Here is a 14,245-nt window from a genome sequence, read left to right on the forward strand (position 1 = left end):
TCCCTCTTTACCCCAGTCCTCTCTGCCAGTCAGTTTTTAAGATGTTTAAGGGGACAGACTTTTACACCGTGTAGCACTAGCCCAGGTTCATCTGTAAACTCAGATGGGAAGCTGTTCTCCAGATGATCCCCGCCCCGAATGCTCTTTTTCCTCTAGCCATGTCCAGGTAGATACACTCAGAGAGCTGGCTGCATCGGGCATTTAGCTGTGTGCTCGCTGAGCAGTCTCTAGTATGATAAGTTCTTGCTGTTAATAATGGATGTGCTTACCAAGAAAACAGCAAGGAGCCTTTTATCAAATTTGTTTCTTTGCTGTGTGTGGGAGTCTTGCTTCCTGCCCTTGATCACTTGTGAAATGCTGGTGACCACTGTTTCTTGAAATTCTTCCTTTTCTTATTGAGCACATTCTTTTTCTTTATATAATACAGAAAGTATCTGTTTACCAAAACAACTAAAATAAGATTAAAATAAAATAAAACACCCCATCTGACTCATTCCTAGATATCACTGTTGGATACATTGTTTGGAGTGTTTTTACTTGCTTTAAAAGTTTCCCTTTTTATTTAAAAAAAAAAAAGAAAACCAATCTATCCTGACTTACTTATTCTGTTTGGTTTTTGGAGAGAGGATTTCTTTGTGTATCAACCCTGGCTGTCTTGGACTTGCTTTGTGGACCAGGCTGGCCTTGAACTCACCTGCTTCTTTCTGCCTCTGCTGAGACTAAAGGTGCAGTACCACCACCACCCACTTTACCTCCTACTCTTGACCTGGGGAACTCCCTTAATTCCCAGACTCCTGCGGTTCTCATCACATAGCCACACCCATTCCTTTTGAATTTCTTACCATTCCCAGTTAGGTCAGTACCCGTTTGGACTCACCGGGCAGGTTCTTGCCCTCCTGAGTCTGTCCTTGCTCCCTCGACTGGGAATGTCCTCTCCTGCTCATGTGTCCATCCATCCTTGTCTGGCTACTCTGGGCTTTTCCCCGATATTTTCTCCACTTCTCTAGGACTGCTCAGCTGTGTGGTGTGAAGCACGGTTGCCCGTTGTTTCCTGTGCATCGCTCGTGTTGCTCCATCATGACATGCTCATACACACCCATTGTTGCCTGATCTTAAAGCCACTCCACGCTGGAGCGGGCATCATGCGGAGGGTGATTGTAAAAGAACCGTTAGGGAGGAGTGAGCTTCGCATTGATAGTAGTGTGTGATGTGAAGACCTTGGCCTTTAAAACCTAGAGATCAGAACTAGTAAGTATTCAGCCTGAATGTTGAACTCCTTCCTTCTGCTAGGATGGCTAGGTAGAGCCTGCCTCTTGATAGTACGAATGATTCTTGTTACTGATGGCCTGGAACCCTCTTCTTCTGGGAGCAGTCCTGCCCTTCTTCCCAGACAGGCAGCCTATGTCTGTGTGCAGGCCAGGCGTTACTGTCTACAGCTCTCAAAGGAGTGGGTCAAGAGCAGTCAGACAGAATTCTCAGTTGAAAGTTTTCTCACAGTCATCTGGCTTGGAACGCTAACCAAGAATTGTCTTGAACTCTTGATCTTTTTGCCTCTGCTTCTCGGGTGCTGGGATTACAGGAGTGCCCGCCACAGCTGACTTCAACTGACTTTCATACACATAGGTGTATTTTTATTTTATGTATATGAGCTTTTTGTCTGCATATATGTCTGTACTTTTTGCATGCTTGGTACCCAGGGCCACCAGAAGGGAGTGTTGAATCCCCTGGACCTGGAGTTACAGATAGTTGTAAGCTGCCAAGTGGTTGCTGGGAATTGAACCTGGGTCCCCTGAAAGAGCAGCCAGATGGCTCTTAACTGCTGAGCCATCTCTCCAGCCCCATGTAGCTATGTTTTTCAGATATTTCCTAGACTCTTAAACTTGGATAAACTTTAACATATACAGCAAATAGACCCTTATACATTTACAATTCACACTGGATTCTCATCCTAAAATTTCATATTGTTGCCACCAGCACAGGAGGTTAAGGAAACAGTTATGTGTGATTTGTCTCTGTATGTCACTCCATATCCTGTGATGTAATGGCAGGGAATGCCTCCATCGACGTTCAGGATGGGGGTCTACTTTATATCTGGTTAACTTCACAGGAAACAGGTCTACTTTTGTTCTGGCATAAAACCTTTTTAGTCGTGAGGTGGGAAGTTTCCCTTGGAACAGTGGTTGTAACCCCTTTTGGGTATTGAATGACCCTTTCACAGGGGTAGCCTGAGACTATCAGAAAACATAGCTAATACATTATGATTCAGAACAGTAGCAAAATCACAGTTTTGAAGTAGCAATGAAAATAACTTTATGGTTGGTCATTCCAAACATGAGGAACTGTATTAAAGGGTCGCAGCATTAGGGAGGTTGAGAACCACTGCCTTAGAAGATTATATGCTACTTTGCATTTGACTTTTTTTTCTGTTTACCTTTTATTTTTATTTATTATTTAATTTAATTTAATTTGATTTTTTTTTTTTTGAAACAGGGTTTCTCTGTGTAGGCCTGATTGTCCTGGAACTCACTTTGTAGACCAGGCTGGTCTTTGAACTCAGAGACATTCTGCCTCCCAAATGCTGGGATTAAAGGCATGTACCATCATGTTTTTGATATAACTTGTTTTTTGAGACAGGGCCTCTTATCCTTGAACTCTTGATTCTTGACCTCCCAAAGGCTGAGTTTATTGTGTGTGTGTGTGTGTGTGTGTGTGTGTGTGTGTGTGGTGTGTGTGTGGTGTGTGTGTGGTGTGTAGGAGTGTATGCCACAGTGCACATGTGAAGGTCAGAGAATATCTTGTGAGTATTGGTTCTCTTCTTCTACCCTCTGAGTTCTGAGATTGAGAGCTGGTCATCAGGCTTGCCCAGGACTGGCAGAGCCATCTCTCCAGGCTCCTAGCTATAACCTTTCAAGGTTGAATCAATTAATTAATGAAGCACGATTAATAAAAATTCAGAGAGAGAAATTGTGGTTCAACCTGAAGATCCCAAAAGCAAAGCAGCCAGCCACTGGCTCTTACCTCGACATCAGTCCGAAATGGCGAATCTGCCTCAAGGAATCTCAGAATGAGAGTGTGTCTGAGAGCTGTCTCTTCCCGTTTTATATTCCTTTCTAGGTATGGGATTAAAGGCGTGCACCACCCGGTTTCGATGGCAAACTAGTGTGGCTACTGGGATTAAAGATGTGTGTTGCCATTCCCTGGTCTGTAAGGCTGACCAGTGGGGCTGTTTTACTCTCTGATCTTTAGGCAAACTTTATTTATTAAAATACAAATGGAATGCCACTACAAATTAACTAACTAATTTGCTAGTGTTGGGTAGTGAACGAAGGGCTTCACGCATGGTAGGTATGCACTCTGCCAACCGAGCTATAGCCTCCCCCAGCTGCTGAGATTGAATTTTTATACTTTGTACAGTTATCTGGAGATTAATCTAGGCTGGACATTTTGTACCTCAGCTTCCTTTAGCTGATGAAGGCACCTGCATTGTGTCTAGTTTGGGGCTATGAGAATAAAGTTGTTATGATGTTCCTGTACCTGCTTTTTCTTAAGGTAGGTTTTCATTTCCCTCGAGTACCCAGGAGTGCTTAGCTTTGAGGAAGCTGCTAGTTTCCCTAGTGCTGGTCTGTTGACATTGGCAAGAAAGTGTGGGTGAGCTGGGCAGTGGTGGCACGTGCCTTTAATCCCAGCACTTGGGAGGCAGAGGCAGGCGGATCTCTGTGAATTCGAGACCAGCCTGGTCTACAGAGCGAGTTCCAGGACAACCAGAGCTACAGGGAAATCTTGTCTCGAAAAGCCAAAAAGAAAAAAGAAAACAAGTGTGGGTGAGCGTTCACTGTCCATTGTGAAATGCAGCTCTTGATTTTTATTTTTATTTTCTTTTCCAAGCTTCCCTGTTTCTTGTCTGGTTTTGTTTTTTGTTTTTGTTTTCCTTTTTTTTTTTTTCAGGGCTGGGGATTGAATCCAAGGCCTCCTGAATGCCAGACATGCATTCTACCACTCAGCTATATTCCTAGCTCCTAGGTGGTTTTTTGAGACAAGGTCTCACATTGTAGCCCAGGCTGGCCCTGAACTCCAGTGGATCCTGAGTGCTGGATTCATAGGTGTGCACCAGCTCTCTAGTCTGCTTTGTTGGTGCTTTTTTCTTTCCTTCTTCCTTCCTTGCTTCCTTCCTTCCTTGCTTCCTTGCTTCCTTCCTTCCTTGCTTCCTTGCTTCCTTCCTTCCTTCTTTCCTTCCTTCCTTCCTTTTCTTTCTTTCTTTTGTAGCAGTGTGTGCTACTCTTGTGTCTGTCTGTTTCTCCTGCTCTCCCTGGGGTAAGGTGGAATTTCCCTTGGCTTTTCACTTTGGGTCATCAGTCCTTTTGATGGTTTGGGCACTCAGAAGGTCATTCCCCAAGCTTTCTCAAAACCTGTTCGTGAACAGTCAGTCTTCTTCCACTTTCTGAAGAGTTAACCCCTGAGCGCCTGCTCCTCCCTTACAGAGCTGCGCCCTGCCTGTCTCCAGGCCCTCGCAGCACAGGGTTTCTGTAAGGCAGTTAAAAGTGCTTAGTGTTTTCTCCTTGAGCTTCCCCTCCTGTGCCCTCGTCCCCTGCACCCTGACTTGACTATGCTTTTCTAGTCTGCTGCCCTGTCTCCCCACCCCCACCCATAAGTACAGAGTTATCTGACTGCTCTGCCAGGCCACAGCTTTCTTGCCAACTGTCAGTGATACCACCATCGGCTTTCTTTTGTGCGGCTAATGCAGGTTCTTGCCCTCTGCATAGCAGTAGCGTGCTCGCCACCTGCTGGGTACACTTGCTCTCATCTCAGAGCCCCTGGACTGCTGTTTCTTACTGCTCTTGCTGGTTTCTCCACTTTGCAGACTCTTCACAGTTACCGCACAGGAAGACTGCCCCCTCTCCCGGTGATCTCTCAGACCTCTGACTTGGCTGCCTCCCACAGTCTGTATGCGGGCACACTTCCCTGCACTCTAGACTGTCTCGCCATCTGCCTCCCACAGTCTGTATGCGGGCACACTTCCCCTGCACTCTAGACTGTCTCGCCATCTGCCTCCCACAGTCTGTATGCGGGCACACTTCCCTGCACTCTAGACTGTCTCGCCATCTGCCTCCCACAGTCTGTATGCGGGCACATTTCCCCTGCACTCTAGACTGCCTCACCACCTGCCTCCCACAGTCTGTATGCGGGCACATTTCCCCTGCACTCTAGACTGCCTCACCATCTGCCTCCAACTATGCCTCTGCCTACCACTCTCCCTGACTCTTTCGTTACAGCACAATAAAAAAAAAGTTTGCTGTGTATTGTGGCACTCAGCTTTCTCTTCTTCTGAAAGTCCTTTTTTTGATGGGGGGGCTGTTACAACACTTTCATTGAGTCTGTCTGACACACAGTAGTTAACTGGTGTATCCCTTTAAGGCAAGAGGACTGTCAGTTCTGTTAATCAGGTTTGTCCGCTAATCTTGTTTGCCCCAATCTCTACTTTATAAATATTGAGTAAACAAATAGTGGGTTTAATTTTTCTTAGGAGGGGTGGTTTCACAGCCTTGGCAAGGCTGGCCTTGAACTTTTGATCCTCCTGCATCGCCCTCCCACAGGTCTGGGTTTATAGGCCCATGCCACCAGGCACAGCCTGCGTGTAGTTTTGATTGTCATGGGTTCTCTGAATCACTGAGGTCAGTTGGTTTCCTTTTGTAGCTGCTGTCTTTGCTGGCCTTTATCTGTGAAGAGGTCGTGTCCGAGTGCACGTTGTGTGGAGGCTTGTACTTCTTTGAGTTTGTGAGCTGCAGCGCCTTTCTCCTGAGCCTCGTCCTGCTGATCGTGTACTGCACACCAGTGCATGACAGAGTGGATGCTGGGAAAGTCAAGTCGTCGGTAAGTGGGGAAGACAGCCCGAGTCAGGGCGCGTCTGCCAGTCGTCCTGGTTTATTGGTACAGCGGTGATGCTTTCAGAGCAAAGCACCGGGAAAAATGGTGTCCATGTTCTAGCTCTCTGCATCCTAGCAACTTGAGCGCCACTTCACTGACGGAGACAGGAAATGAGTCTAGAATGAGAGGAAGAGGCTTCACCTAATTCATGTTAGACATTTCGATGTTGTTTGCTTTAACACAGGGTCTTACTAGCCCAGACTGGTCTTGAACCTGTGATCCTCCTGCCTCAGCTTCTGAGTGCTGGCATTGTAGACTTGGGCCACCATGCCTTACTTAAACATTTTTTTAGAAGTTTGGTTTTGTCACTCTTTGTTTCTTACATTTTAGAGTGTCATTCATTGGCTGTGTAGTTAGGGATTATGTGCCTGCTCCCTACCAGGCACCGTGTGCTGGACACGCAGTGGTAGAAATAAGCGTAAAACTACCAGACAGAAGTTGAGCTCAGTAGTAGTGTTTGCCGAGCATTCACAAGGCTATAGGCTCACTCCCCAAAAAAAAAAAAGGGGAAAAAGAAAAAAAGAAAAACCAGATCAAAACTAAAAAAGAGTTAGTTATGGTGGCACATGACCTAGTGTTAAGGAAGCAGAGGCAAGTGGTTAGATCTCTGTGAGTTCAGGCCAACCTGGTCCACACATTGAGCACAGACCACCCAGGACTACATGGTGACACCCTGTCTCAAAAAATATTTTTTTTTTGTGATACACAATTATGTTCAACTTAAAGTTGATAGCGTTTGCATGTAGATGTGTTGAAAAGGTACCAGGCTGGCATGTTTAAATTTGGGTTGCACCAAGAACGTGTAAGTCGTTCAAGGGGTTTTGAAATCCAAAATGTTAAACTTTGTGTCTGCCTGTCTAACCTGTTGTGTTCTTGTTTCCTCTGCACCTGTAGGATTTCTATATCACCCTGGGAACAGGGTGTGTGTTTCTCTTGGCATCTATCATTTTTGTTTCTACCCATGCTGGGACCTCAGCTGAAATTGCTGCAATCGTGAGTACTTTGCATTTTTAACCTTCCTTATTTTTGTTTCCTTAGATATAGAGGATTTAGGGGCTGGAGAGATGACTCCTCAGTTAAGAGCACTGGCTGCTCTTCCAGAGAACCCAGGTTCAATTTCCTGCACCCACATGGCAGCTCACAACTGTCTATAATTCCAGCTGCAGGAGATTCTACACCCTCATACAGATATACATGCAGGCAAAATACTAATGCACATAAAATAAAACTAAATAAATCATTAAAAGAAAGAAATAGAGAATTTAGAAAGTTCTTGATAAGTTCTATACAAAAGTAATAATTATTACTTACTTATATTCACGATGCGTGTTTGTGAGGTGGGCACCTGTGTGCTGTGATCTATGTGGAGGTAAGGGATGATCTTCAGGTTGGCCCTGTCTTTTTTCCTTGTTTGAGACAGTCTTTTCACTGCTGTATAGCCAGGCCAACCAGCCCACTAGTTCCCAGCCCTCCTTTGAGACAGGATCTCACTGTGTAGCCCTGGCTGGCCTAGAACTCAAAGAGATCTGAGTGCTGGGATCAGTGGCATGAGTCATCTCACCCCATTAGCTTCTTGGAATGTCCGATTTCCACCTCCCATTTCCTGTAGGTGTTCCGGGATCTGCTTTTAATACTGTGTCTGACTTTTACATGGGCTCTGGGATCTGAACTCAGATCTTTAGGCTTGTGTGCCAAACACTTTACCCCCACTAAGCCATCTCCCCAGCCTGAGAGTAGTTTTTCTTCTACTTTTAAATGTAACATTGAATAGAAAACCTAAAAGTAAACAAATACGGTAGTCTTAAGAACCTAGGATTGGCCGGGCGACGGTGGCGCACGCCTTTAATTCCCAGCACTTGGGAGGCAGAGGCAGGCGGATCTCTGTGAGTTCGAGACCAGCCTGGTCTACAGAGCTAGTTCCAGGACAGGCTCCAAAGCCACAGAGAAACCCTGTCTCGAAAAACCAAAAAGAAAAGAAAAAAAAAAAGAAGAACCTAGGACTGAATTTGACTGAATTTTGTTATCAAAGTTTACTTTATCCTACATATAAACAAGTGTCTGGTAATGCAAGTGGCAAGAGCCTTTGTTATACAGTTTTTGTTTTTTTGCCCTGTAGTACTGCTTTAGTACAGAGGCACTCTGGAGAAAAGGCTTTCAGGGTTAGCCCGGCAAGTTGTGATGGAGTGTTTGAGTGAACCAACAGAAGTTGTTCTTCTTCTGATCTGCTCTTCAGTTTTCCTTTGAGTACTTATTTTACTTTTTGTTTTTCTTTTCTTTTTTTTCTGTCTTTCTTTATCTTCTTGTTCATTTGTTGCAATACTGGGGATTGAATTTAGGGCCTCATACATGCTAGGCAAGTATTTTTTTTTAAAGATTTATTTATTATGTATACAATATTCTGCCTCCATGTATGCTCACATGCCAGAAGAGGGCACCAGATCTCATTACAGATGGTTGTTATGAGCCACCATGTGGTTGCTGGGAATTGAACTCACGACCTCTGGAAGAACAGCTGTGCTCTTAACCACTGAGCCATCTCTCCAGCCCCCCCCCCTTTTTTTTCCTAGACCGGGTTCTTTGGAGCCTGTCCTGGAACTTGCTCTGTTGACCAGGCTGGCCTTGAACTCAAAGATCTGCCTGCCTCTGCCTCCTAAGTGCTGGGATTAAAGGAGTGCGCCACCACCACTGCTGGGCATTATCAACCATTCTTAAAACTAGTACTATGGAGCCAGACAGTGCTGAGGCACACACTTTTAATCCCAGCAGGCGGATCTCTGTGAGTTTGAGGCCAGCCTGGTCTACAAGAGCTAGTTCCAGGGCAGGCTCCAAAGCTGCAGAAAACCCTGTCTTGAAAAATCAAACCACAAAACAAAACAAAAAACCAACTGGTACCATGACGGGTTCTCTCTGTGGAGTCTACCATCTCTCACATTCTCTGCCACAGTGTTGTAAAAATCATGCTTGCCTGTCCCAAACTGGCTTTGGTGTGACACTTTGAGTTGTAAAACCCTTTGAGACAACAAAGGGTAGTTCAGTGAAGAGATAGTTATTTGAATCCTTTGGGCCAAGGGTTGTGGGTTTTGTTGTTTTTTGTTTTTGTTTTTGGAGACTGTGTAGTCCTGGCTGTTCTGGAACTCACTCTGTAGACCAGGCTGGCCTCAAACTCAGAGATGCGCCAGCCTCTGCCTCCCAAGTGCTGGAATTAGAGGCATGTGCTACTACACCTGGCCCCCTTTATAAATGTGGGTTTGAGGAGATTGAATTTGGTGCTGATGCTTACAAGGCAAGAATTTAACTGACGGAGTTATCGCCTTAGCCCTGAAACTACATGTAGTAATATGGAGCAGCGGCCCAGCACCCCGGCCACCTGGCTAGCTTATACCCCGAAATAACAACACACAAACTGTATTCATTTAAACACTGCTTGGCCCATTTCTATCTAGCCTCTTCTAGGCTAACTCTCGCACCTGGACTAGCCCATTTCTTATAATCTGTGTAGCCCACGAGGTGGCTTACCAGGGAGATTCTAGCCTACGTCCATCCTGGGTCGGAGCTTCATCGCGTGCGTCTGGCCAGGTGAGGAGAGCATGGCATCTCTGAGCTCACTTCCTCTTCCTCCCAGCATTCTGTTCTGTTTACTCCTCCCACCTATGTTTTAACCTATCAGGGCCAAGCAGTTTCTTTATTGCTTAACCAATGAAATCAACAAATTGATATATGACACTCCCACAACTACATTTTAAGATAGAACAATACAAAAGGTGTTCAGAGTGCTGAAAGATGGGTCAGCATGGAGAGCATTTGCTGATTCTTCTGAAGACCCAGCTTCAGTTTCCAGTGCCCACATCGCAGCTCAAAACTATCCATAGTTCCAGAGGATCTGACTCCCTGCAGCACCAGGCACCCATACAGGCAAAATACTCAGATGGAGAAAAGAAAAAAAAAAGTAAAATCTTTAAAAAGAAAGCCTTGAGAGAATTGCAGACGTCACCTTGCCAGCCTGGTTTGTAAGGGGATGGACAGATACAGTCAGGCCTCCAAAGGGGAACGGCCCATGTTCGATAGAGAGTTTATAAATTAGTTTGTGTGGGCTGTGCTGCGCACATCCAGGAAATGAATGGTGCAGAGCCTGGTTTACTGTGTGTGTTCTCCGGGGTGGAGGAGGGGTTGAGGAACCGACGTTAGAGACTCTGAGAGATGACCAGTCATCATGGAAATGTGAGCCAGGTGTGGGATTGCCATCAGTCCTAGCATCCTGGAAACTGAGGCCAGCTACCTAGGAAGTCAACACTCCCTCTCCCTCCCCCTCCACTCAGCACAAAGTCATGGAGGAGGCTGGAGTTGCAAGAGATTTGGTGCTGTTTTCTTCCTGTTTTGTCTCCACTTCCTTAAGGGTTTTGCTAGTGAGGAAGCTAAATTTGAAGCATGGTCTTTTGTCTCTGGACAGAATTCTCAGAATGTTTGGTCATATGTTAGAATAATACAATGAGGAAGTGATTTAGGGAAGAGGAAGTAGGTAGTGACATCATGTCCCTGGGTGACAAGTAACTGGAAAATGTATTTTAGGTCATTTAACCCAGTAGAGTTTAAAAAATGGAGTTTTCCTTTCAATATGAATAGCTTCATCTGTCTCCACCTAACCTGAGTTGCAAATCACGTTTCCCCTAACACATCTGTGGGTCAGTGTAGCCCTTGCTAATAAGCATGTGTTTGATACCATTTTGTGGAATTTCCTTTATCACTGAACTGAGTCTCATTGATGGACAGTCCACACAGGCTCCTACATACATGTCAGGTATAGCAGAGGCTGAGACGGTTCAGCTAGTAATGCTGGCCACCACCACAGGGACTTGACCTTGAATTCATTGGAAAGGCCGAAAACAGGGGTTGCCTTCCTTTTACAAGTTTTGGGGTGGGGTGCTCTAAGGTAAAATATGGCTCCACTGGAGGAACGCGGGATTTGTAGGACATTGATAAGTAAGTAAGTAGATGCTTCAAGGCCAGTTTGGGCTGGCAGGCTGCAGGGTAGTGTGTCTGGATCCCTTCCATGCTACCTTGACTCCTAAAGTGGCCAGGTTTTAAAGCAGCAGGTCCAAGTTTTGCCTTTTCAGACTGAGGTGGAGGGGGAGAGGCCTAGGGGATTGAGATGTTGCCTGGGGTCTGTCCTGCTGCTGCCATGTATAGGTACTAGGGTTGAGACCTCTTGAGAAAATCGGAAGTGTTGATGTGTCTGTGGATAATAGGATAAAGGGGGGGAATCTTTGTATGTGTGTGTGTGTGGGGGGGTATTTTGTTTTGTTTTGTTTTTGAGACAGGCTTTCTTTGGTAGCCCAAACACCTCAGCTCTGTAGAACAGACTGGTCTCAAACTCATGGAGATCCCCCTGCCTCTGCCTACCAAATGCTGGGATTAAAGGCGTGTGCCACCACCACCCGGCAAGTGGGGGGACCTTCTTAATGACTAGACAGATTTTTCATCTTGAGGCAGCCATAGAAAGAGATAGCCGTGTGGCTTTAGGCACCCCTGTCCGTATGGTGACTTGCTCGCCTCTGAGTCAGGAGATAGGAGGTAGACATTCAGCCCAGTGTATGTGTGTGGGGGGATACTGGGTCAAAGGACTGTTGTAGCACGAATTCCAATTGTTCTTAATAATAAAAACCTGGAACCAGATTTCGGGGTAAATGCTGAAAGATCAGAGAAGTAAAGGAGCCAGCCACTAGAGAGACCCTTTACCTCTACCAAATCCTCAGCCCCAAATGGGCAAGATCCTGTCTCCACGACTCCTCAGACTGAATGTAATGAGCTCCTGCTCCTCATGCCTTATATTCCTCTCTCCACCCAGCCATATCCCTTCCTATCTCTACCTTCCTAGTGGTGAGATTAAAGGTGTGTGCCACCACTGCCTGGCCTCTATGGTTAACTAGTGGCTTAGCTCTGCACTCTGATCTTCAGGCAGGCTTCATTTGTTAAATCACAAACAAAATATCACTGTCTTACTTGCAGCCAGTGAAATGTTGAGAGTTATGGTAAGCTGCAGGGTGAGGGATCTATACGTCTGGCCTTGGTGCCTCCTTAAAAGTCTTGTCTGGTAAAGCAGAGGGCTACGTGGGCCACCAAGGAAGCATTGTGGTAGATGTGCCTGACAATGGGCGTTCTTGAGTTGTAAGCTTGGAAAATTGGGACATATTCTGGATATAGGTAGCTTATAAGTCTGAGGCTTCTGCCAGAATAGCAGTGTCTAGAACCAGAGACTCTGCAGATCAGCACTGGACAGGAATAAGAGAAGCACCTCTCTAATGGAGACCACACAGGCACAGGAAGCTAAAAGGGTAAAGGAAGGGGAGGAGCTCGTTGTTGTGAGAGTGGGTCAAGGTTCCAGGGATAAATAGAGAACACAGTTTCATCTAGAAACTTCATAGAGCTCCCTTGTAATCAGCAGTAAGCTATGCCAGGGACAGCAAGGGCATCATTATGGTCAGTGTGGCTGGTCACCAGTGCTCAGTGAGAAAAGTTTGAAGGAATTCTTTCCCGTGTTAGAGAGGCAGGTAGGGCTGTGGGAGGAAGTGGCCTCATCTGGTTGATTTTTGAATATGAGTTTGAGGTCCTTGAGGTCAGAGGGCTGTGGGGTTGCTTTGAGAGCTTTTCCTCAGGGGTAGAGCCTGGTTTTAACATAGCCTGTGAGCCTGCTTTAACCTGGAAAAATGAATTCAAAAGCTAAGACCCAATAATTCAGCAGCAGATGGGGTGAGAAGGGCCAAGAGGGTTAGCAGGGCTTAGAGGTGAGGATTTTAAAGTAGAATTTGTTCTCCAAGAAGATGGGGAGAGGTGGTGAGTCAGAGGAAGGCTTTGGTAGCTGGTTGTTAGCAGTGTGCCTTAGAATGTCAGGAAGGTCATATGTCTATCTGTTGCTTTCATTGGTTAATTAATAAAGAAACTGCTTGGCTTGATAGGTCAGAACATAGGTGGATAGAGTAAACAGAATAAAATGCTGGGAAGAAGGGAAGTGAGGTCAGACATGATGGAGCCAGCCGCCAGGTCAGACATGCTGAATTTTTCCTGGTAAACCACCACCTCGTGGTGCTACACAGATTATTAGAAATGGGTTAGTCAAGATGTTAGAGTTAGCCAGTAAGAGGCTAGAGATAATGGGCCAGGCAGTGTTTAAAAGAATACAGTTTGTGTGTTGTTATTTCAGGTAAACTAGCTGGGAGCCAGGAGCCGGTCAGCAGGAGGCAGCCTACAGCTCCCTTCTACAGGTGTGTGAGAGCACGGCTGTGTGTTAGGAGCGTCACCTAACACAGGAACCTCATATGCTTGTCAGAAAGGACTTAGGCTGAGTGGAGCTCGGGGCTGCTCTAGGCATTCACCTTTGCTGGTTAGTTCAGTGCTTGTGTGTAAGGCTGCTCATCTCTCTGCTCTACATGACAGTGGAGGTCTGTTTAGCACTGTGACTTCCAGGTTGTGTGGTGAGCTTTGCAGGCTCCCTGTCTGACTTTAGATGTGTGTGCGGGGCCGTTGTCAGTTTGTATGGTGGTTGGGGGCTTTAAGGTATCCATTACTACGTCAGTTGCCTTGGATGTGTGATGGAGAGCTTCTGCCCCTTCAGAAGGGCCAGGACTGGTACATGTGTGGTCTTTTAATAGATGCCATCTGAGCAACAACCTGCCAGTCTGGGCCAGAGGTTTGTTCTCTTGGAGCCCCACCTCCCTACTTTCCCACACCCTCAAGGGACAGCTTGACTCTAAGCATATACCATGGACTGTTGTTCACCCACATGGCAGAGAACTGACCTCTTCTGAAACCTACAGGGAGTTCCCCCCTCTGTCTTGTAGGACTGCACTCTTCTCAGAGCCCCGTCTCTCTGTGGCATTCGTGCCTCCTTAGACCCCAATGTCTGAGACCTGTCAGCTGGGCCCTTCTTGGCAGCTGTTCTTTTCTTCAGGAGAGGCCTTAAAGACAGCAGCTAGGAAGGGAGACGGGTGTGTAGCTTGAAGTTCAGCCTTCACGTCAGCCTCGTGTGTCCTAGGCTAATAGGAATTCTTGTAGTGGAGGGTAGCTACTGGATGAGATGTGTTTGGTGGTGTCGGGTAGAAGTTTGGTTGGGGACTTCTGCAGTAGCTCGGAGAGAGAGAAGCAGGGAGACTAGGTCTGTCCTGGGCTGCCGTCTCTTCCAGTATAGACTAGGTCTGTCCTGGGCTGCCGTCTCTTCCAGTGGAGACTAGGCCTGTTGGGCTGCCGTCTCTTCCAGTGGAGACTAGGTCTATCCTGGGCTGCCGTCTCTTCCAGTGGAGACTAGGTCTATCCTGGGCTGCCGTCTCTTCCA

The 14,245-nt window shown here is 46.4% G+C and overlaps 1 protein-coding gene across 1 annotated transcript in view; it reads left to right on the plus strand.

Annotated features, from left to right (window-relative positions):
- Nucleotides 1-14,245, plus strand: part of Cmtm6 (CKLF like MARVEL transmembrane domain containing 6) — a 24,889-nt gene that overhangs the window by 6,197 nt on the left and 4,447 nt on the right. Inside the window, exons 2-3 of the mRNA XM_005348047.3 lie at nt 5,692-5,868; nt 6,817-6,915. Of these exons, the coding sequence (XP_005348104.1) occupies nt 5,692-5,868; nt 6,817-6,915 (276 nt within the window). The remainder of the gene's footprint in view (nt 1-5,691; nt 5,869-6,816; nt 6,916-14,245) is intronic.

The sequence above is a fragment of the Microtus ochrogaster genome, chromosome 5 (genome assembly GCF_000317375.1).
Source record: "Microtus ochrogaster isolate Prairie Vole_2 chromosome 5, MicOch1.0, whole genome shotgun sequence".
Lineage (NCBI taxonomy): Eukaryota > Metazoa > Chordata > Mammalia > Rodentia > Cricetidae > Microtus > Microtus ochrogaster.